General features: G+C 42.0%; 1 protein-coding gene across 1 annotated transcript in view; it reads left to right on the forward strand.

The window, feature by feature from the left end:
- The first annotated feature begins 7,828 nt into the window (after positions 1–7,828).
- LOC134288673 (uncharacterized) overlaps positions 7,829–24,872 on the forward strand; it is a 130,802-nt gene continuing 113,758 nt past the window's right edge. The window contains exon 1 of the mRNA XM_062854217.1: positions 7,829–7,997. Within this exon, the coding sequence (XP_062710201.1) occupies positions 7,829–7,997 (169 nt within the window). The remainder of the gene's footprint in view (positions 7,998–24,872) is intronic.

A 24,872-nucleotide genomic window follows, 5' to 3' on the forward strand; every position in this document is an offset into this window, starting at 1 on the left:
AGGTCATTAGGCCGAATAGGTCATTAGGCCGAATAGGTCATTAGGCCGAATAGGTCATTAGGCCGAATAGGTCATTAGGCCGAATAGGTCATTAGGCCGAATAGGTCATTAGGCCGAATAGGTCATTAGGCCGAATAGGTCATTAGGCCGAATAGGTCATTAGGCCGAATAGGTCATTAGGCCGAATAGGTCATTAGGCCGAATAGGTCATTAGGCCGAATAGGTCATTAGGCCGAATAGGTCATTAGGCCGAATAGGTCATTAGGCTGAATAGGTCATTAGGCCGAATAGGTCATTAGGCCGAATAGGTCATTAGGCCGAATAGGTCATTAGGCCGAATAGGTCATTAGGCCGAATAGGTCATTAGGCCGAATAGGTCATTAGGCCGAATAGGTCATTAGGCCGAATAGGTCATTAGGCCGAATAGGTCATTAGGCCGAATAGGTCATTAGGCCGAATAGGTCATTAGGCCGAATAGGTCATTAGGCCGAATAGGTCATTAGGCCGAATAGGTCATTAGGCCGAATAGGTCATTAGGCCGAATAGGTCATTAGGCCGAATAGGTCATTAGGCCGAATAGGTCATTAGGCCGAATAGGTCATTAGGCCGAATAGGTCATTAGGCCGAATAGGTCATTAGGCCGAATAGGTCATTAGGCCGAATAGGTCATTAGGCCGAATAGGTCATTAGGCCGAATAGGTCATTAGGCCGAATAGGTCATTAGGCCGAATAGGTCATTAGGCCGAATAGGTCATTAGGCCGAATAGGTCATTAGGCCGAATAGGTCATTAGGCCGAATAGGTCATTAGGCCGAATAGGTCATTAGGCCGAATAGGTCATTAGGCCGAATAGGTCATTAGGCCGAATAGGTCATTAGGCCGAATAGGTCATTAGGCCGAATAGGTCATTAGGCCGAATAGGTCATTAGGCCGAATAGGTCATTAGGCCGAATAGGTCATTAGGCCGAATAGGTCATTAGGCCGAATAGGTCATTAGGCCGAATAGGTCATTAGGCCGAATAGGTCATTAGGCCGAATAGGTCATTAGGCCGAATAGGTCATTAGGCCGAATAGGTCATTAGGCCGAATAGGTCATTAGGCCGAATAGGTCATTAGGCCGAATAGGTCATTAGGCCGAATAGGTCATTAGGCCGAATAGGTCATTAGGCCGAATAGGTCATTAGGCCGAATAGGTCATTTGGCCGAATAGGTCATTAGGCCGAATAGGTCATTAGGCCGAATAGGTCATTAGGCCGAATAGGTCATTAGGCCGAATAGGTCATTAGGCCGAATAGGTCATTAGGCCGAATAGGTCATTAGGCCGAATAGGTCATTAGGCCGAATAGGTCATTAGGCCGAATAGGTCATTAGGCCGAATAGGTCATTAGGCCGAATAGGTCATTAGGCCGAATAGGTCATTAGGCCGAATAGGTCATTAGGCCGAATAGGTCATTAGGCCGAATAGGTCATTAGGCCGAATAGGTCATTAGGCCGAATAGGTCATTAGGCCGAATAGGTCATTAGGCCGAATAGGTCATTAGGCCGAATAGGTCATTAGGCCGAATAGGTCATTAGGCCGAATAGGTCATTAGGCCGAATAGGTCATTAGGCCGAATAGGTCATTAGGCCGAATAGGTCATTAGGCCGAATAGGTCATTAGGCCGAATAGGTCATTAGGCCGAATAGGTCATTAGGCCGAATAGGTCATTAGGCCGAATAGGTCATTAGGCCGAATAGGTCATTAGGCCGAATAGGTCATTAGGCCGAATAGGTCATTAGGCCGAATAGGTCATTAGGCCGAATAGGTCATTAGGCCGAATAGGTCATTAGGCCGAATAGGTCATTAGGCCGAATAGGTCATAAGGCCGAATAGGTCATTAGGCCGAATAGGTCATTAGGCCGAATAGGTCATTAGGCCGAATAGGTCATTAGGCCGAATAGGTCATTAGGCCGAATAGGTCATTAGGCCGAATAGGTCATTAGGCCGAATAGGTCATAAGGCCGAATAGGTCATTAAGCCAAATAGGTCATTAGGCCGAATAGGTCATTAGGCCGAATAGGTCATTACGCCGAATAGGTCATTAGGCCGACTAGGTCATTAGGCTAAATTGTCCATTGGGCCGAATGGCTCATCAAAAAGTTTGTACAAGAAACCTTGCTGTTCGTATTAAACCCTTTTCGGCCTAAAGACCTTTTCGGCCTAAAGACCTTTTCGGCCTAAAGACCTTTTCGGCCTAAAGACCTTTTCGGCCTAAAGACCTTTTCGGCCTAAAGACCTTTTCGGCCTAAAGACCTTTTCGGCCTAAAGACCTTTTCGGCCTAAAGACCTTTTCGGCCTAAAGACCTTTTCGGCCTAAAGACCTTTTCGGCCTAAAGACCTTTTCGGCCTAAAGACCTTTTCGGCCTAAAGACCTTTTCGGCCTAAAGACCTTTTCGGCCTGAAGACCTTTTCGGCCTAAAGACCTTTTCGGCCTAAAGACCTTTTCGGCCTAAAGACCTTTTCGGCCTAAAGACCTTTTCGGCCTAAAGACCTTTTCGGCCTAAAGACCTTTTCGGCCTAAAGACCTTTTCGGCCTAAAGACCTTTTCGGCCTAAAGACCTTTTCGGCCTAAAGACCTTTTCGGCCTAAAGACCTTTTCGGCCTAAAGACCTTTTCGGCCTTAAGACCTTTTCGGCCTAAAGACCTTTTCGGCCTAAAGACCTTTTCGGCCTAAAGACCTTTTCGGCCTAAAGACCTTTTCGGCCTAAAGACCTTTTCGGCCTAAAGACCTTTTCGGCCTAAAGACCTTTTCGGCCTAAAGACCTTTTCGGCCTAAAGACCTTTTCGGCCTAAAGACCTTTTCGGCCTAAAGACCTTTTCGGCCTAAAGACCTTTTCGGCCTAAAGACCTTTTCGGCCTAAAGACCTTTTCGGCCTAAAGACCTTTTCGGCCTAAAGACCTTTTCGGCCTAAAGACCTTTTCGGCCTAAAGACCTTTTCGGCCTAAAGACCTTTTCGGCCTAAAGACCTTTTCGGCCTAAAGACCTTTTCGGCCTAAAGACCTTTTCGGCCTAAAGACCTTTTCGGCCTAAAGACCTTTTCGGCCTAAAGACCTTTTCGGCCTAAAGACCTTTTCGGCCTAAAGACCTTTTCGGCCTAAAGGCCTTTTCGGCCTAAAGGCCTTTTCGGCCTAAAGACCTTTTCGGTCAAGGACCTTTTCGGCCTAGGACCTTTTCGGCCCAAGGACCTTTTCGGCCTAAGGACCTTTTCGGCCTAAGAACCTTTTCGGCCTAATGACCTTTTCGGCCTAAACACCTTTTCGGCTTAAAAACCTTTTCGGTATGAAGACCTTTTCAGCATAAACACCGTTTCGGCCTAAAGCCCTTTGCAGCTTAATGACTTTTGCGGTCTAACGATTTTTGCGGCCCAATCACGTATTCAGCCTAATGACCTATTCGGCCTTTTGACCTGTTCGGCCTAATGACGTGTCCAGCCTCATGACTGGGCCGAAAAGGTCCCTATTCGGCCTATTCAGCCTAATGACCTTTTCGATGAACAGTTGTTTTTGAAACCGTAGCATATTTACAATTGCTTTGCTGTAAATACAGTCAAATTCCATTTAAGTTGCGTTACTTAAATGGAGGGACTTTAATAGAATTTACTTTAATGGATTCGACTTAAATGGAGGTTTGAGTGTACCCTACTCTCTACCCGAACCCTCTAGCCAACCCTCTACCTTAACCCTCTACCCAACCCTCTATCCTACCTTCTACCCTAACCCTCTACCCTACTCTCTACTCTACCTTTTACCCTACCCTCTACCCTACCTTCTACCCTACCATCTTACATTACCCTCTACCCTAACCATCTACCCTACCCTCTACCCTAACCCTCTATCATAGTCTCTACCCTACCCTCTACCCTAACCCTCTATTATAGCCTCTACCCTACACTCTACCCTAACCCTCTACCCTACCCTCTACCCTACCATCTAACATTACCCTCTACCCTAACCCTCAATGTATCATATGTATCACATGTTACTTGTTCCCGAATAAGGACTGTTCAATTTATAAAACGGACAACTTACCTTTGCGATATCTTTTTTATTTTTCAATAAAATCATTATCAGTTTTTGCATAACTTTCTATAGCTATTCTCAAATGTAGGAAAAATACAACATTAAGCAAAATGTTCTTTATTGTGTAACTGAAGCGGTTTTCGTAAAACATCAATAAAAACCCATTTCTTAAAATTCGACATAACTTTCCACATACTTAATATGCACATTTTCAAGAAGTTTTCAATGTATTGGAATCTTATACTATTCTACTGAAGGTAAAGCTTAATAGTTGGTCAGTAATAATGCACCAAGCAGTCTCCGGCTTGATATGGTGAGTTGCCTTATTTTCATAGAAATTATGAAAAAATGTTCATTAAAGTTCTGTGCTGCAATAACATCACGGATTCGGCTGAAAAATTGTCCAGAGTAGTAGAATATTGCTCTCTGAATGATACGGAAGAAAAATTTACTTATAATTGCGTTTTTCATAAAAAATTTAATCCATAAAAATGGCCATATTGGAAAATGTCATACTTTTTGCTCCATTGATGCAGATTTTCGACTCTAGCGAATCTTGTTATTATTTATTTTCAGCAAAGTTGGTCCTATGCTATTGTACACCTTATTTAATAATAATCGGATGCAAAATTTTCATTTCCAACATTATTGTTATGCAAAATATGCATTAGGTTGCATTGTTATTTGTAAGAACCTTCAAAGAACGAAACCGTTTTGATTACTGTGTCTGCAATAGCGCACAGTAACCAAACCAGCAATGCTATTAAGAAGCAGTTTTCTGCATTTAAATCCACATTATTCCCACTTTCGACTGGATGCATAAAAAAATTGATTATTTAATATTTTCATGCCCTTTTTGCTTTACAATTGAATTTTATTGAAAAAATCGAATCTTTCTTGAGACTTTAATATCTCAACACTTAATTTTCCGATTGAGTTTAAATTTTGCCAGAATGTTTATTACTCATGCTGCTGCCGCATGGCACATACTTTTCTGGTATTAAAAACGATATACCATATGTGAACAGTAATTTTATATATATTTTCAATTTTCAGCAATCAAAAAATTCACCTTAGTTAGCACCTGGCCGATTTTCTATAAAATAAAACTATTTTTATTCGATTCAAAAATTATCATTGTAATGGCAGATGATGTACTGAACAACGAAGCAAGTGTGGTTAAATTTGAACTACGCGTCTTCTTTTTATAGCCTTATAAAGTTGTCCGTTTTATAAATTGAACAGTCCTTACCTAAAACCCCAATTTACGCCTAAGGAGCGTAAATTGGGGGAGCGCTATTTGGGAATTAGTGCGTAAATGGGGGGAGCGTTATTTGGGAATTAGTGCGTTAATCGGGGGGCGCAAATTGAGTTTGGCGCAAAAGAAGTGAGCGTAAATTGGGGTTTTAGTGTACTAGATTTGTAATACATAATGAGCTGAATTTTTGTATGGTGAGAAGTTCAATTCTCCGTTTCTGCAATGAAATGATGCAAAAAGCGTGGGTACTATTATTCCTTGCCTAATTTGATGCTGTTTGAGCAAAAATTTGGGCAACAGTGTTGTTGTTTTCTTTATTTCTTGCAACATAAACAACATAGTTATCCAAAATTTTGCTCAATCAGCATCAAATTAGGCAAGGAATAATAATACCCACGCTTTTTGCACCATTTCATTGCAGAAACGGAGAATTGACCATCTCACCATACAAAAATTCAGCTCATTACTACAATTCTAGTACTTTACCAATTGTGTCCTATTTCAAAGCCCTTTTTAGAGGAATCCTAGCAGATTAAAGCCAGTAGGAATAAATGGAGGAGTTTGAATCCTTGAAAAAATAACTCTTGAGGAACTAAATCACAGAAGGTACATATTTCACTAAGGGATTCCTGGGTGAATTCCCGAGGTAATTTTGGAGGAATCTCAAGAGGAATTCTAGGAGGCATCATCGTATAGGAAATTTTGGATTTTCCACTGCTGAAAAAGAAAAGATGTACGCTCCACCGCTACCTGCTAGGGGATTTGTTACTTATAATCACATGAACAGATAACGTTTGACGCTTGAGCAGTTCGGTATGTAAAAATGGAAAAGAATCTTGTTTTATGAGATATTGGTCTAAATTTTAAATAGTTAGATATAAAAAGGTATACTATAAAGTTGACTTTTTAAGATAGGTATATGAAATACAATGACAAAAAACACATTTAAACAAGGCTAAAATCATTGTTGAGTGAATAACATAATTTTTGGGGGGATCTTTTTTGGCTTCGATATAACGTAACTTTGAAGTATTGTAACGAACATAAAAATGTTGTTACGTTATATCGAGGTATGAATGTAGTTTGGGCAATCCATGGTACTCACAGCTGCTTAAGAATAGTGAAATGTAATGTATTGAGAGGGTAAAAGCTGACAGTTTTCAGTGCATAAAGGTACGACTCTTAAATGACTAATCTAGTCGCAAACGGTCGCAGCTGAATTCGTCAGTAAATCATTGTTTTATATTATGGGGAAGATTTATTTAAAAAAACGTCCGAAGAGATCGTAAGGGGAAACATTTTTCCGGCTTGTTGAAAATTATCAATTTTTTTAGACTTAGTTGAAAAATCATAAACCGACACACTTATTCAAATAAGATGACAAAGTAGCATCTAAATTTTACATTTACATCGTTTTCAACCACATAAGAATCGAACACAATCAACTAAATACATGTTGGATGGTAGAGTGATGAATGCAAACGACTGAAATTAGAAAAAAAACAATAAACTTTATGTTACCACAATGATATCACAGTTGATTGTGGTCAAAGGTTTAGACCTATGGTGGAACCACTGTGCAGCGTCCTTGCAACATAATAGAGGACGGCTCTATCTTCATAGTTTTTATATTCATTGTCTTGGTAATCGTTACCCCCAGTCAGTGGCCACGAGTGTGACAGGAAGGTCACTGGTCCTATTTTGGTAACGCAGTGTTTTCGGTTAAAAAAAAATGATGATGGATATGGAAAATCATCAATTGAAACCTGAATACAATACCATTCAATCATCTGAATACAGGATTTGCGTCAGATTGATGAAATTCAAGATATTGGCGAGCTTTAGGGACGATCTTCTTAAATTTTAGCCAAATTCCCAAAATTTTTAGAAGAAATGTATTTTTTTCAATGAGAAAAAAAACAACTTAAAAATTCTTCCACGACGTTTAGTTGACATATCATATGTAGGCGAGTTACAGTAAAAATTTCAGCTCAATCGGAGCATTGATTACGGAGAATGAGATGTTTGAAGTGAGCGACTTTGCTTAAAAATAGAACAAAAATCGATTTCAAATCGATTGAAGTGGAAAGTCGAAAAAAATTCCGCTCTACTGTATTTTTTTTTCTTTTGCGTTTTCGAAATCAGGGCATGTTTCTACACCAAAAATGATCATCAGCTTACCGAGTTCAAAAATGCTGTAAACTAGTGTTATCATTATAGCGAATCCATTCCGAATACCCGTTACTGTGTAGCTTCCAGCTTTGCGTTAATGCAGGGCTCTGGCGTGGCAAACCTCTTTTTGCAACTCGTGGGGCATGAGCTTAACTAACGATAATAAAAAAAAGTATGTAGGGTTAGTAGCGATAGGTATTCTTCATGGCAAGTGGAGAAAAGGAAACCCCATTTCCTCCCGACTAACTTGAACGGCGAGTGGTTGATGACTTTGCGTCCTCAAAGTCTAACACCAGTAAGGACATCAAGCAGGCCCTAATGAGACTTCGTAAGGCAACGATGGTGACCAAGCAGGAACATGATGAACTCATGGCAACTGCGGCAGTGGCAGAGCCCGAGAAGTTGAAGATGTCTAAGGCTACCCAGACGGAGGCCTTCGCATTCGCGGGTAGCCCCAGGAGTACGCCTGGCATGATTGCTAATGACGAGCAATCGCAGAAGCGTGTGAGTTAGTCGTCAGGTGAGACGCTACTAGGCGGCGCTCGCAAGATGATCCTGGAGCTGAAGCGCGATAAGGAGCGCAAGGGCGCCGCCTACAAGAGGTTGGCGGAAGAGGTCCTTGGTGAAGTAGTAATGATGAGGGGTCTCACACAAGAGGCGACTCTGAAGGTCAAAGACCTCTACGACTTCACCGAAGTGGAAGTGCTCGTCACAGCACTGCGGCAACAGTGCGAGGTGCAGCTGGCTGCCGCAGCCGTTAGGCTACGGAAGGGGCCAGCAAGGACAAGTGCGTATGTCGCCTGACGTTCCACGAGCCACCGGAGGATTGCTTTAGGTGTCGTGGACCAGGATACAAGTCATGGGACTGCAAAGGATCCGGCAGGCGCAAACTGTGTAGGAGATGCGGCGCTGAAGGTCATAAGGCACAAGGCTACACGAGTCCACCCATTTGTTTGATCTGTACCGGGAAATCCGTTAACAACAGGCATCCTAAGGGAGTCCAAGGTGCCCGGCCTTCAGAAGAGCCAAAGCTGACAAGTCATAGTGCAGGTAACGCAACGCAGCTGAACCTGAACCCCTGTGACGCAGCTCAGCAACTGCTTTGTCTGGCAGTTTCTGAGTGGGGAGCGGCTATCGACATCATATCGGACCCATACCGAGTACCCGCCGTTAACTGCAATTCGGTCTCGGATAGGTTCAGAAAAACGGGTAAATACCCCGTCTAGGAGTTGGTGTCTATTACCGATGAGGGCTTCGTGGTCGCCAAAGTAAACGGGGTCTTCTTCTGTAGCTGTTATGCGCCTCCGCGGTGGTCGATCAAGCAGTTGACGCAGATGCTGGTCTGAATGATGACCGTGCTGACAGGGTGAAGGCCGATGGTAATAGCAGGTGACTTTAATGCCTGGGCTGTGGAATGGGGAAGCCGTTTCAACAATTAGCACAGTCAGATCCTTCTAGAGACACTGCCTTTACTAGATGACGACTTGTCTAATGTCGGTACCAAGGGTACCTTTAGTCGGAACGGCACGGAGCCGATTATTAACGTTACTTTTTTGTAGTTCTGGCCCAACAAGTACTTTGAACTCGAGAATGATAGGTACATTCACAGCGATCATCTGGCGGTTCGCTACAGGTTTGACAACAACAACAGCAGGTAGCGGGTAGAGGAAGAGGCGACTAGGCCAAGGCCAAGCCCTCGTAGGTGGAAGATATCATACTTCGGTTATTTAGGAAGGCGCTCCACCTTGAGGGAAACCTACTTGGTTTAGACGGCGACATGCTGGTTGCGGTGCGGTGCTCTCGCGTGCATGCGATGCGACCATGCCTAAGCGAGTCCACCATAGAAATGAAAAACCACCGGCTTATTGGTGGACCGACGCGATTGCTGACCTGCGCCGCGCCTGCCTACGGGCTAGGCGGCGGATGCAGCAAACATGATCTGAGGAAGAGCGAAAAGAACGGCGGGTGTTCGCCGATGCAAAAGCCGCGTGAAGACCGAGATAAGGGCAAGCAAAAAAAAAATTGGGATCATCGAGGGGCTTTCCGCGTCATGATCCTAGTCCTTGGCCTCCTTTCGTAGGACAGCCGGGGACTGGAGCTGGCGATGAGGAGAGGATATGGAACTTGCGAAGATAGCAAAATCCCTTAGCGTAGATATGGCCCCAGGTCAGAACGGAGATGTTCAGAACTGCTATGCAGAAATGTCTGGACGAGGGAGTTTTCCCAGAGGTTTGGAAGCGGCAAAGTCTGGTACTGAAGGCGGGGAAACCACCCGGAGACCCGTCGGCATATAGGCCGATATGCTTAATCGAAACGGCGGGAAGGTGCGGAAACGATCATCCTAAGGGAAGGGGGATTCGTTACTATTCAGGAGTGACTCTGAATGTAAGGAACGGGTTCAATAGCGCCAGCTGGGCGGCTATTGTCGATGCGCTCCTTCGTCTGGGGATACCCGGGTACTTGTACAAGATTCTCGGAAGTTACTTCCATAATCGAATACTAGTTTACGACACAGAGGTTGGTCGGAAGTGCTTTCGCATAACCTCAGGAGTCTCGCAAGGTTCCATCCTGAGTCCGATGTTATGGAATGTCATGTACGACGATGAGGTTTGAATTCCCGGTGGGGGTGGAGATCGTCGGCTTCGCTGACGACACTACGCTGGAGGTTTACGGTGAATCGATCGAAGAAGTGGAATTGACTTCTGCCCACTCGATCGCAGTTGTGGAGGAGTGGTTGAGATCCTGGAAACTGGAACTGGCTCACCACAAAACTGAGGTGGTGGTTGTGAACAACCGAAAGTTGAAGTAGCAAGCGGTGATCAGTGTAGGCGATTGCACTATCACTTCGAAACGCTCCTTCAAACACTTGGGTGTGATGATCGACGATAAGCTTACCTTCGGTAGTCATGTTTATTACGCCTGCAAAAAAGCATCCACAGCTTTAGTTGCACTGTCCCGGATGATGTCCCATAGCTCTGCTGTGTATGCCAGTAAGCGCAAGCTTCTGACTTGTGGTGCTACGTCTATACTAAGGAATGGCGGTCCGACGTGGGGCACCGTGCTAAGTACCGATAGCTACCCACAGGTTAACAGGCGCCATGGGGAAGAAACATTCCACCTGACTCAGGTCCTTTCAGGCCATGGCTGCTTCCGACAGTATCTACATCGTTTCGGTCATGCGGATTCTCCCGAATGTTCGTTTGCCCGCGTTTTCGCACAATGCATGACCGCATTCTTGCCACATGCGGAGAGGACACAACTCCGGACAATCTTGTCCAGAGGATGTGTAGGGATGAGTTTAGCTGGAATGCCGTTTCAACGGCTATCACCCACATTATCTTTGAGCTACAGAGGAGGTGACGTGTGGGCTCGTAGAATGGCTAGTTCATATGCGAACAAAAGGTGGTGCAGGGGTTCGGAGGCGGATTCGTAGGTCATACAGGTGCCCTGCGATCGAGATCGACCCTTACAGCGATAAAGTAGCCGAGGAGTGAACATCCTGGTAGCGTTGCTGTCGTGGTGTTGGTTTAGTAGGTTAGATCCGAGTCCGCGGTTGGAAAGGGGTCCCCGGTAAGGGCCAGGGCAGGTGGGAACCCTTCTATCAGCAACCTTCTGATGCAGCTGACAGGATCTGAAGGGTAGTGATACCCTTGCCTCCAGCAGGTCGGAGTGTGTTGCACGTAAGCATCAGTTCTTGATGCTTGCTAAACAGTTGAGCGCGGGCGTGGTGGTTGACCCATCCCGCCTTTCGAGGACAAAGAGAGTTTTGAGGACCACTCGGGAAATTGGCTAAGCGCCAGTATGCTACCTTGGTGGACTCTCCAAATCGAATCATTGATGTTCGTTGCTACAGGCTACGCAGCTAACCTTGAGGGTGCGATGTGCACTAGCCCCTCTCTAAAACAATGCCTTCTTGGAGGTTCCAGAGAGACGTAGGGTTTGGCGACCATGGGAATGTGTTAAGTGGGTCGCGGAAAGAGTAGTCCTGGCTTTTACTTTTGTTGTAGAAGACGGCCTTAGCCCCACACTACCCGAACCTTCTTGTTCGGGTGTCTGTTGAGCAAATTAAAAAAAAATAATAAAAACACTGACACACATACAGACATTTGCTCAATTCGTCGAACTGAGTTGAATGGTATTTGAGACTCGGTCCTCCGGGCCTCAGATCGAAAGTCGGTTTTTCGAGTGAGCCCTTCTTATGGATGTAAGAAGAGTAAAAAAACGTCCATTGGCGTAACTAGGATTTTTTCCTGGAGGGGGCCCAGGGGGGGCCTGACTTGAGAGAATTTTAAGCGGGATGGGCGCCCGATATGTGAATATGCAAATCAGTATTGTAGTTTTGAGTAATCAAAATGACTGTTTCTGATTTGTTCATAGTTTTGTAAACTACATGAGTACGAAAAATTCCTCCAAGATTTTTTTCCACAGCTTAATTCAGTGATTCCATCTTGGCTTCTTCCAGAAATTCAATCAAGAATTCATCTAGGGATTCCACTAGACATTTTTTCGGGGATTTGTCCTGAGATATCTTTAGAGGTTCCTCCAGTAATTGTTCCAGTGCTTTTTTCGAAGTTTCCTTCAGGGATTTCTCCAGAGATCCTTTAAGGTATTTCTGCAGGTATTCAGAGATTTCTACAGATTTGATTTCTTCATTTTTTTATCCAGGAATATTCCTACAAAAAATCTTCCAGGTATTCGCTAAGAAAGCTCTCCTGAGATTCCATAAAGAGTTCCTAATGGGGCTTGCTTCCGGGATTCCTCATCGGGTTTCTTCAGAAATTACTTCAAAAGTTCCTCCAGGGATTCACCGGAAATTTCTTCTGTTATTCTTACAAAAACGAATTCCGAGATTATTATAAACATTTCTAGAAGAACTCTTATTGGGATTCCTTCAGAAAATCCCGCACGAATTAATCCAGGATTTCAGGATTTCCTCAGGAATTTCAGCGTTTCTTCAGTATTTCCCCTGAGAATTCTTCAGAAAATCCTCCTGGAATTCCCTCAGAAATCGCACTTTGTATTTCATCAGGAATGAATCTTGAGATTCCTCCAGGAACTCCTTCGGAAATTCCTCTCGGATTTTTTTCAAGAATTATTCCAGGTATTCCTCCTGGCATGCCTCTAGGATTTCATTCAGGCATTTCTCCGGAGACTTCTGCAAGAGTTCTACCAAGAATTTCTCCAGGTATTACCCCAGGTATTTCCTCATGAATTACTCCAGGAATTTATTCAAGTTTGGATCCAGGAATTCTTCCATGAATTCCTCCGAAAATTCTTCCAGGAATTTTTTCTTTAGGGTTTCCTCTGCACATTCCTCCAGGATTTATTTCATGGATCCCTCCAGGAATTCCACCGATGATTCCTGCAGTAATTCCTCCAGAAAATCCTCCTGGAACTCCACCAGAAATTCTTTTCTGAATTCGTCTAAAAATTTCTCCAGGAATTCCTTCAGAAATTTTTCCATGGATTCCTTCCAGAATTCCTCTCGAGATTCTTCCAGGAATTCATTCAGGGATTCTCAAGATATTCATTTAGTGATTCCTCCTGCAGTTCTTCCATGAATAGTTCCACGAATTTTCCCCAAGATTTATTTCCTATAGAGATTTGTCCAGGAATTCCTCCTGAGGTTCTCCCAGAAATTGTCTCAGGGATTCCTCCAGGTTTTTTTTTGCAAGAATTCCCCCAGGGATTCTTCCAAGTAATTCTCTAGAAATTCCTCTAAGGATGCCTCCAGGAATTCCTAAAGAGGTTACTTAAGTATTACCCCAAGAATCCCTTCAGAAAGTCCTCCAGGAATTGATCCAGGAACTCCTATAGAAATTCCTTCAGAAATTACCACCGCAATTTCTTCAGGAATCCCTCCAAAACTTCCTCTGGGAATTCATCTAGAAATTTCTCTTGGATTTTCTTCAGAAATTTCTCTTGGAGTTTCTTCAGAAATTTCTCTTGGAATTTCTTCAGAAATTTCGGAAATTCCTCCATTAACTGCTTCCAGAATTTCTCTCGAGATTCCTCCAGGAATTCATTCAAGAATTCCGCAAGGAATTTATCCAGAACTTCCTGCAGGAATTTTTCCAGAACTTTCAAGGCATTCCTCCTGAGGTTTCTCCAGAAATTGCTTCAGGGATTCCTCCAGGGATTTTTCAAAGAATTTTCCCAGGGATTCTTCCAAGGAAATTTCTCTAAGGATTCCTCTGGGAATTTTTCAAGAGGTTTCTTTAGAAATTTCTCCTGGGAGTTTCTCCATGGACTCATTCCGGGATTTCTCCAGTAATTCATCTAGAGATTGCTTCAGGAGTTCTTCTAAAAACTCCAAACTCCACTAGATTGCTCCCAGAATTCTTTTGAAAACTCCACCAGGAACTCATCTACAAATGTATCCAGAGATTACTCCAGGCATTAGTCCAGGTATTTCTCCAGGGATTTTTCAAGGAAATTCCCCAGGGTATCCTCCAGGGTTTTCTTAAGGAATTTCTCGAGAGATTCCTCCAGGAATTGATACAGGCATGCCTCCAGGAATTTATCCAGGGGTTACTCCAGGCATTCCTCCAGAGATTTCTATAGGGATTCCTCCAGGCGTTAATCCAGGATTTCTTCAGAAATTACTACCGCAATATCTCCAAGAATTTATCTAGAAAATCTTCCAGGGATTCATTTAGAAACTACCCCAAGAATTCCTCCTGGAGTTTATCCAAGAAATATTCCAATAATTCTTCCTGGGATTCCTGAATGATTTCCTCCTGTGATTTCTCTAGGAATTCCTTCAAATATTTTTTCAGGAATCTTCCAGGAAATCCTCAAGGGATTCTTTTAAAAATTTCCCCACAAATTCTTTCTGGAATTTATTCAAGAATTATTCTAGGTATTCCTCCTGGCATTCTACCAGGATTTCATCCAGGCATTTCTCCAGGGACTCCTCCAGGAGTTCTACCACGAATTTCACCAAAAAATACCCCAGGTATTTCTTCAGGAATACTTTCGGTAATTTATTCAGGAATGGATCCAGGAATTCCTCCAGGAATTTCTTCGAAAATTCGTACAGCAATTCCTTCAGGAATTGTTCCAGGAATTCCTCCAGAAATCCTTCCAGGGTTTCCCCCAAGAATTAATCCAGGAATTTCATCTCCGCGGTTTCCTCTTCACATTCCTCCAGGAATTATTTCATGGATTCCTCCAGAAATTCCTCCGATGATTTCTCCAGTAATTCTTCCAGAAATTCCTTCTGAAATTGCTCCTGTAAGTCCTCCAGAAATTCCTGGAACTCCATCAGAAATTCCTCTTAGAATTCCTCTAGGAATTTCTCTAGGAATTTCTTTAGGAATTTCTCTATGAATATATTCAGAAATTTCTCCATGGATTCCTTCCAGAATTCCTCTAGAGATTCTTCCAGGAATTCATTGAAGGATTCCTCAAAGAATTGATTAAGCGATTCCTCCTGGAATTCATCCATGAATAGTTCCATGGGATTTCCCCAAGATTTCCTATAAAGATTTGTCCAGAAATTCCTCCTGAAATTCCACCTGGAACTTGTCCGGAAGTTCCTCCAGGAATCCCGCCTAAGGTTCCTCCAGAAATTTGTTTCAGGGATTTCTCCAGGGTTCTTTCCAAGAATATCTCCAGGGATTCTTTCAAGAATTTTTGTAGAAATTTCTCTAAGAAATTTTGCGGGAATTCCTTATGAGGTTTCTTCGGAAATACTCCAGGAATTCCTTCAGAAAGTCCTTCAGGAATTCATATAGGAATTCATATTCCTCTTGGAATTCCTTAGAAATTACTACTACAGTGTCTCCAGGGGCTCTTCAAGAAATTCCACCAAGATTTACCGTAGATATTTCTTCAGCAGTTCCTACAGGAATTTCTTCAGATATTGATCCAGGAATCCCTCCCGGAATTTCTTCGGAAATTCCTACAGCATTCCTCCAGGAATTTCTGCAGGAAATCCTTTAGAGATTGCTTCCGATATTCGTTCAGGAAATTCTTCAGGAAATTCTATAGGATTTTTTCCAAGGGAATCCTCCAGAAATTCTTTCAGGTTTCCTCTAGGAATAAATCCATGAATTTCAACTCCAGGGATTCCTCTAGAAATCCGTCCAGGAGTTATTTCACAGGTTCTTCTAGAAATTCCACCAGAAATTCCTCCAAGCATATACCGGAAATTCCTGCAGGGATTCCTCTGTGAGATTCCTCCAAGAAATCCTCCTGGAATTCCTCCAGAAATTCCTCTGGGAATTCTTCTAGAAATTTATCTTGGAATTCCATCAGAAATTTCTCTAATGCTCCAGGCATTACTCCAGGAACTTCTCCAGGGATGCCTCCTTCAGAAATTTATCCATTAACTTTGGAGCCAAGGACTGAAAGTCTCTTTAAAAAAGACAAATCTATCAATCAATACATTAACTTTTCCAGGGAATCCGCCAGGAATTTGTCCAAAAAAGTCTATTTTATATCGCTCTGTAAATTCGGTATTCTTTCTTATTCCACTGATCGAATCATTCCACCCATTAATAGAAGCCAAGAAATTCTCCAAGAAGTCATCCAGGAATTCGTTCACAATTATCTTATGAATACCAAGTCTTTTACAAGTCCAATCATGAATACCTTCAAACTTACGATTGCATCTTGCAGCACCAGCTTTTAAATATATTAAAACTTCCTCAATGACCATTTGAATTGGTGCGTTGTTTGATAGACGCAAAAATACCCCTGGCCCACGAAATAAAAGAAATTAATAGTGACCGACTAGAAATCACCTCCAGCATGGTTTTAATGAATACACTCGCGTTTACGCTTTAGCTACGTACATCTATTCTCATTAAGAATTCACAAACTTTGGCTGGCATTCCATGGCAAATTCAACCAGAGTTTTTTTCCCATATGATACTTGATTTCCATAAAGAAGCACTTAACCATATTTTGCAGTAATGCTGCTAGAAAATTCAAAGATTCTTAAAGATACCCATCCAGGAGTTTCTGGATATTATCATTTAGATTTAATTTCTCAGCCATTTAAAAAAGAAGATGTACAAAGTACATCTGATGTACTGCTTTTTATATAATTCTGATTATATAATATTTTCAAACAAAACTAACTAACTACATAGACTATTTTGGACAATGATCTTGTAAAGAGTGACAAGTTGAGAATTGTCTCAAATAACTGTCAATTCAAACACATATTATGCCAAATAAATTTCTATTACTGTACGTGCAGTTGAAATCCGGAATTTTCGACTAGCGAAGTTGGATTTTTCTCCAAATCCGTGCACCACTTCCGAAGTAGGTCCGACGCACGGATTTGGAGAAAAATCGAAGACTACTTTATCAAGAAGACATGCAACTCTGTTATTTTCCCATACTAACGGCAAGCGTCACCGACGGCATCGCCGCCTGGTGAGCTAAGGTGGTACATTTGTGTAAAAGTGTAAGAGTGTATTGGTGCGAGTATGAAAATTTACACATACTATCATGAATAGTGCCACCTTCATCCGGGGTGGCGCTGCTAGCAGTGACTCCCGATTTTCAGCAGTGTTGCAAGTCTTGTTGATAATGTGGTCTTCGGAAAAATCCAACTTCGCTAGTCGAAAACTCCGATTTTCAACTAAATTGAGAATATAGATCTATGTTTGTCACCACGACAGTGGTTTCAGATTTTTTCTAATTTCCATATATAAAGTCATGAAAAATTTCTGGGGGGGGCCTGGCGGATTCTGGGGGGGGCCTGGCCCCCCTGGCCCCCCCTCTAGTTACGCCAATGAAAACGTCATTATACAGGTTAACCGTAGCTCAACACAGCCATTATTTAAACTTGACCTTATTTCTTTCGCCCCAAATTTCAACCTACAAAGCACTTAAACTGCTTAGACAGCAAACACGGAAGCCGACAAGGACATGCCCTTGAACGCACCCGAGCCAAAAAAGCCATTATCAAAGCGTCGCTTCAAAATGGGTTTCCTGTTATTTTCTTCTACTGCTACCAACGGCCGAGCCATTATAATCATTCCAACAACTTCCACTTGGTAGCCCATCCGAAGCCCGCCGAGCTCGAACAAACAAACGTACAAAATCTGATTAAACCGATGTTCAACAAACGATCACAATCTAGGGGTGGCTGCCGCCGCGCCGCCATCCATTCTAGACCGAATAGTCTCTCTCTAGCTTATTGGTGCCACTAAGACCGCGTCCGCGTCAAAAAGATTGATGACTCCGATGATGGATTGCGTTGATGCGTTTCTTCTTGTTTTGCAGTGGGCTGCGCGAGCGGCAAAGCATCTCCCGCCAAAAAGCCAACCAGAAAATCTCGGTCAACCTTGGTTGTTGTAGGTACCACTTTCCCAAAATGCCGAGCGCGGCGACGCGACGATGGGCGCCGGCCCAACTGCTGGAATGAGGATGAGCCGTGCACGCGTTTCCGGTATTGTTCAACGAACCGTCAATCCCGCTCCGGTAGTAGGTACGGTCCGTCGTCCCGACGCGATGGTCGGGTAAGACAAGCGAATCTCATTCAACCGCTTGTTATCTCTGCACGCAGCGTTGGTTGCGTTAAATTGAATGAAATTAGAGGATATGAAAATATGGTCATAAAGTTAGTCTCGCGGGGTAATCTAATTGGGACGGTGGAGCGGTGAGATTCAGGTCGGCCTTTCGTTTTTCGGTTGGGATGTTGTGGCTTGGTCCTGGTCAGTGATGGAAAACAGTGAGGAATGCAGCTAAGTAGACACAAACGCAAAGCTATCCTACTCGTGAACAACAGAAGCCAGAATATATTCGCACTTCCTTCACTCGCGAGCTAACGAAGCTGGTCGCACTCGTGATTGATTCGCGAAGCAGCTCTGAACATTTTTCAATTTTGTGAAAAAACGAATTTACACGGCCGACAGATTAACTTTTCAGGAACAATAAAGTACAAAACACTACTATCTGATGGATAATTACTTGTTTTGCTATTAAAATCGCGCTAAAATACAATTCCCGCATCTCCACTTGTTCTTCGCGAATAAAAATTCATGAGTGTTTTTGTTTTTGTTGTGCTTCATACTCGTGAAGCAAGCGGGTGCGAATAAACTCACACACGGCTTACTCTCGGCACCGTGAGTAAACCGTTTGTTGCTTTTACACTCGCGAGTTGATTCACGATGAGAGTGTTTCCATCTCTGAGTCCTGGTAGCGGTTCGCCCACGCTACCATCTGATTATTGGCCGCTTCTTTTGCGTAACATTCTACTGAATGGAAGCAGCAATCCACCAACCGAGAATAAGCGCAATTTGGGCTCAATGTGTAGGATGAGAAGCGCGAAACCACTCAAAGGCGAAGTCGGTTTGAAAGCAGAAAAATTATTTTAAATGCCGTTTCGAGAACAGCCGCAAAACGGATCTGGCTGTTACTTACGTTTGTATTTTTTGTTCCTTTAGGTGAATGCCGAACAACAAGTTCATCTGGGTTCAATTCCCGTCCGGTAGTCATTCTTAGAAAAAAAATCTATTTATTTTACAATTATAGTTGTAAGTATGAAAATCAATAGCGATAGAGTCGACACGAATGCCACTCTAGTGGTAAAATGTCTTTAATAAACTAATAATAATAATAATAATAATAGCGATAGACAAACTAAAGTCCAGTTGTAGCGTAAATTCGCGAAATAGAAGAACTGTTGAGCTACCGGCAGGGAACTGCTTCGGTGAAATTATTACCAAGTTGGAAGTGCTCCCCCGAGAGCATTTCCGTTGGTCATCGTGGGTTGAGGTGGAGAGCTAAGAGAAAGGTACAAAACGGAGATAATGAACGATTCATCTTTCTAGACTCAGATGCTGAGTCAATTTAACCCTCTAATACTCAATCCCGCCTTTAAACGGGGTGTAGTTTGAGCATTTTTGTAATTTTTGTTTCGTGGAAAATCTTTTTTTTTATATTTTTGGCTGATATTTAGACTGTTCTGTATATCTCAAAATGGTTTTTGGTGTATTTAAAAGCGTATTTACATTTTTTTTAAATCATTGAAAAATTGATGTTTTAGTCACCTTTTAGAAGTCATTGTTTATTTTGTATTGAATCGCTACAATTAACATATTTAAAATTTTTCCCAAATCATTCTATCCTTGTTTAATAGTTTAAGGGAATCGAATACACTCTAAAATTATTTTCCTTAAAATACACGGAAAATAAAATTTACTGTGAAAAAAATTTAAAATAATAATATTTCAACAATAATCATAAAATCTCAAAATGTTTTCATCTCAAAAAAATCGTTCCCCAAATTGGCTTCCAGGAAAAATATAAAAGTGTGGGGATGTTCAAAAATAAAAATTAGAAAAATCAAAAACTGAAATTCACGAAATCGAGAATTAAAAAGAATTATCTTCCAAAACATGTTTAAATCGATTTTAGATGACGAAAAATGATATTTAGATCAAAATAAAAAATTTGGGTATTAGAGGGTTAAGGTTTTGCGCGACGGGTATAAATCGATGATGGGAGTCGCGAATTGGTGGAGTTTATTAATGTAAACCAGTACTTGGACATGCGTACCAAGTCATTTCAGAGAGTTTCAGGAGCGTTTGATAGCATTTCAAGGGTGGTTCTTGGGGTTTTCAGTAGCATTTGAGGAGGTTTCTGGAGTCTTTTAAATGCGTTCTAAGGGATTGCAAGAGTATTTCAAATAGATTGCAGGCATTATGAGGGCGTTTCAATGGGATTATGTAGGTTTTAAGGGCGTTTCAAGGTATTTTAGGGGCGATTTTTTTTAGGGTCTCTGGAGCCTTTTAAGGTCATTTCAAGAGGTTTCGCTAGTCTCAAGAGCTTCTTAAGAGCATTTAGGGGTATTTCAACGAGATTACGGCAATTTCAGGGACTTTTAGGTTTCAGGGGCGTTTCAAGACATTGTAAAGGCATATCCGAGAGTTTCAGGAGGTCCAGGAAAGTTTTAAGGGCATTCCAAGATGTTTCAGTGGCGGTTGATACCATTGCCAGAGTTCTTCAAGGGGTTTCCAGGGTCGTTTCAGGGTGCTTCAAGGTTCTTTATGAATTTTTGGGACGTTTTAAGGACGTTCTGAGAGATTCCAGGGGCATTTAGAAGCATTTCAGGGACACTTCAGGGGCTATCCAGGAACATTTTAGGGGGATTTCAGGAATGTTTTGAGGCCGTTCCAATGATTTTCAGATGCATTTTAAATGGATTACGTGGAAACCAGGAGCGTATCAATGCACACTGGGCCAGGAACAGAAATTAGCAAGACAAAACCTCTAGCACATTGGGGTTACGTCCAATCAAGTTGGTGTCTTCGGCAAAGTTGTTGGGTTTTATCTGCGCCTCAAATTGCGCTTGGAATTTAGTTCGTAAAACCGCCGCATAAGTGGCTCTGCGGTGCTAACTTTTTTATTCTACATCCTAGAGCTTTGGCGTCTTCGGCAAAGTTGTAGAACAGGCAAAAATATGAAAAGTTGTCGAAGACACCAAAACTGTAGCTCTTGAAATAACAAAGTTACATTGATTTTTATAAACGAAAGACTTAAATTTTCGGTTTTATGTCATTCTCTTGTTTTCAGCCTACCTACATGTTGCCATAGCAACAGAAAACAACAATCGCAGTAGTCGAACAAGATCGTACATTTGAAATTGTATTTCACTCTTGCAACAATCATGCGTTTTTAGAAATAATCTATACAGGGGATAGACAAAATGATCGGGACAGGCAAAATTTTCACTTTTCAAGAAATGTTCAATTAGCTGTAACTTTACGAAAAGTGCATCAAATATTCTCAAATTTTTACTGTAACTTCTTCAACTAGTTGTGTATCAGTGGACAAAATTTGGAAAAGATCGGACAATTCTTTACGAAGTAATAAAGATTTGTGAAAAAGGTTAAATTATGCGATAGCCAACTTTGAGCTGTTATATCTCCGGATTCAATGAACCGAATGCAATGAAATTTTGTCCATTTAAGACTTATATAATGAGCTATGAATAACCATTGACTTAACTTAATATTCTTAACACGGAAGAAAATTATAACGATTAGATTATTTTTATAATAAAACACCAAATTATCCAAAACATCAACATCGTTACAAAATTCAAGATGCAAATTATAGTTCATTTAGTTTCCCTCTAATTGACTTATATATAAATGCGTTTTGAAGGAAAGTAACAACATAGCCGCCAATAAATTGAAAAAGTAATGGGATGTATATTAAAAATAGACCAATTTACTAAGAAATCGTGAAAAAAATAAAATCGCTATAACTTTTTCGCTTGTTTAATATTTCAAGTTAAGTCAAATGTTTTCCAGAGTTCATTATATAAGTCTTAAATGGACAAAATTTCATTGCGATCGGCTCATTGAATCCGGAGATATAACAGCTCAAAGTTGGCTATCGGATAATTTTATCTTTTCCAAAAATCTTTATAACTTTGTGAAGAATTGTCCGATCTTTTCCAAATTTTGTCCACTGATACACAACTAGTTGAAGAACTTACAGTAAAAATTTGAGAATATTTGATGCACTTTTCGAAAAGTTACAGCTAGTTGAACATTTTTTGGAAAGTGAAAATTTTGCCTGTCCCGATCATTTTGTCTATCCCCTGTACATTTGTATTACTAGTAGAAATTCCTGTTTAATGTATATGAATGTTATATCGCTAGCTGTCGATGTGCACTTTCCTGATTGAATCAAACGCATCTTTCGTAGGTGAATTCACTTCTAGTATCTTTTATACTTTTGTTTCATGCATTTTAACATCAAATCATAAACAATATCAACAGGAAAACTGAAAAAAAGTTAACAAATTATCCATTCACGGCCTTTGTTGGTTGTCAAAATAGCGCACAAAAGGTATTTTAATTCACTAATATATTTATTATATTAAGTATGATTGAAGTAAGCAGCATAGGCATGCGGAATATTGCGGGATTTTGTTGAACATAAAACTGTCGATGAAGTAGGTGGAATCTTATATGAAAATTAAAATCAATTGCCCCGATGGTGACATGTTTTAAAAGATACTCATGAAATTTCTCAGCAAACGCATTACGCTGATATAATAATTAGAGTGTGAGTGTCATAAGTATAATCTCACACATCCAAATTCATCCTATTTAAAAACACGCGATTACGGTACCGTTCGATTCCATTCTTTTTGTTTTTTTGTGTGCTCACTTCTAACAAAAATACAAAAATAAAAAACAAAACAAACAACGCTTCAAACCCGTGATCTTCGTAAGATGAAAATGGGAGCCATATGCTTAAAAAGGGTACGAATACTCTATTAGTGAAATAAAAAAAAATCTACCTTTAGCCATTCTGCTATTTTGAAATCACACAAAAACTTTAAAATTCATAATTCGGAAACTTTTCTCTGACAAATCTTCCAGATTTTCTGTTGCAGTTGATATTGTTTCAGATTTGACGTGAAAACGGATAAAGCAAAGGTAAAGTTGGGACTCATATAAGACGCTGTCAACCAGTTTACGCCAACCACAATATCTCAGCTACCTTATATCCGATTCATTTTATTTTTTTAATACGTTTGGGCTCAAATTAGGCTCCTCTTTAGACTTATCAAATACTGAAAATAAACTTATTTGGTGACGTAAAGTGAGTGGCGGCGTCTTGTAGCAGTCCCAAATGTTAAAAGTGATTCAAGAAGTGAATTTACTCAACTCACCTGGGGCCGTTCATAAACCACGTAGACTTTTTGAGGGGGAGGGGGTATCTAGCCTAAGTCTACGCTCCATACAAATTTCAAAATTTTTGTATGGACAAAAGTCTACGAGGGGGGACGGAGGGGGGGGGGGGGGTCTGAGATGGCCATATTTTGGTCTACGTGGTTTATGAACAGCCCCCCTACATGTGTTTCATTCAGGCAAAATCAGGAAGGTGCAGATTACGCTATATCACTCATATACACTAAAACAGGAATTTCTTCTACTAATACCTAGACAAATGTATGAATTATTCCTCAAAACGCATGATTGTTGCAAGAGTGAAATACAATTTCAAATGTACGATCTTGTTCGACTACTGCGATTATTGTTTACTGTTGCCATGGCAACATGTAGGCTGAAAAACAAGAGAATGACATAAAACCAGAAAATTTAAGTTGTTCGTTTATAAAATTCAATGTAACTTTGTTATTTCAAGAGCTACGGTTTTGGTGTCTTCGACAACTTTTCATATTTTTGCCTGTTCTACAACTTTGCCGAAGACGCCAAAGCTCTAGGATGTGAAATAAAAAAGTTAGCACAGCAGCGCCACCTATGCGGCGGTTTTGCGAACTAAATTCCAAGCGCAATTTGAGGCGCAGATAAAACCCACCAACTTTGCCGAAGACATCAACCTGATAGGACGTAACCCCAATGTGCTAGAGGTTTTGTCTTGCTAATCTCTGTTCCTGGCCCAGTGTGCAATGGGATCATAAAGCGTTCCATGACATTTCAGGGGCATTCAAGGGGATTTTAAGGGTATTTCTGTGGAATATCGTGGAAGTCCCCAAGACTTCCAGGTACCCTGTTAGATCCCCTGAAACCTTCAGGTACTTCCTAAATGTAATTCTTTAAACCTCTGAAATGCCCCTTTTTTCCTTCGAAACCATAGGGGGATAATCTGCTCAACAGACACCCTAACAGAAGGTTAGGGTAGTGTAGGTCTGAGGCCGTCTTCTGCAACAAAAGTAAAAGCCAGGACTACTCTCTCCTCGTACCCACTAAACCATTCCTATGGTTGCCAAACCCTACGTCTCTCCGGAACCACCAAGAAGGTATTGCTTCAGAGAGGGGCTAGTGCACATCGCACCCACAAGGTTAGCTGCGTAGCCTGCAGCAACGAACATCGATGACTCGCTTTGGAGAGTCCATCACGGTAGCATGCTGGCGCTTAGCCAGTTTCCCGAGTGGTCCTCGCCACTCCCTTTGTCCTCGGAAGGCGGGCAACCCCACCCGCGCCCAACTGCTGAGCGGACATAAAGAACTGATGCCCACATGCAACCCGATCTGACCTGCCCGCAAAGGAAGGGTATCACTACCCTTCAGGCCCTATCAGATGCATCCGTAGGTTGCAGACAGCAGGGTCTCACCTACCCCGACCCTTGCCGGGGACCCCTTTCCAACCGCGGGCTCGGATCCAACTCAGTAGACTGACGCCACGACAGCACCGCTACCGGGACTTCCTCTCCGCGGCCACTTAATCGCTGTAAGGGTCGATCTCGACCGCAGGGCTCCGGTATGACCTACGAAGCTGACTTCGAACCCCTGGACCACCTCTTGAACTGCATCTGGACTAGCCATTCTCCGAGTCCACGCGCCACCTCCTCTGTAGCTCCCAGACGATATGGGTGATAGCCGTTGAAACGGCATTCCAGCTAATCTCATCCCCACACATTCTCTGGACCAAG

This window comes from Aedes albopictus, chromosome 1 (genome assembly GCF_035046485.1).
Source record: "Aedes albopictus strain Foshan chromosome 1, AalbF5, whole genome shotgun sequence".
NCBI classification, from domain to species: domain Eukaryota; kingdom Metazoa; phylum Arthropoda; class Insecta; order Diptera; family Culicidae; genus Aedes; species Aedes albopictus.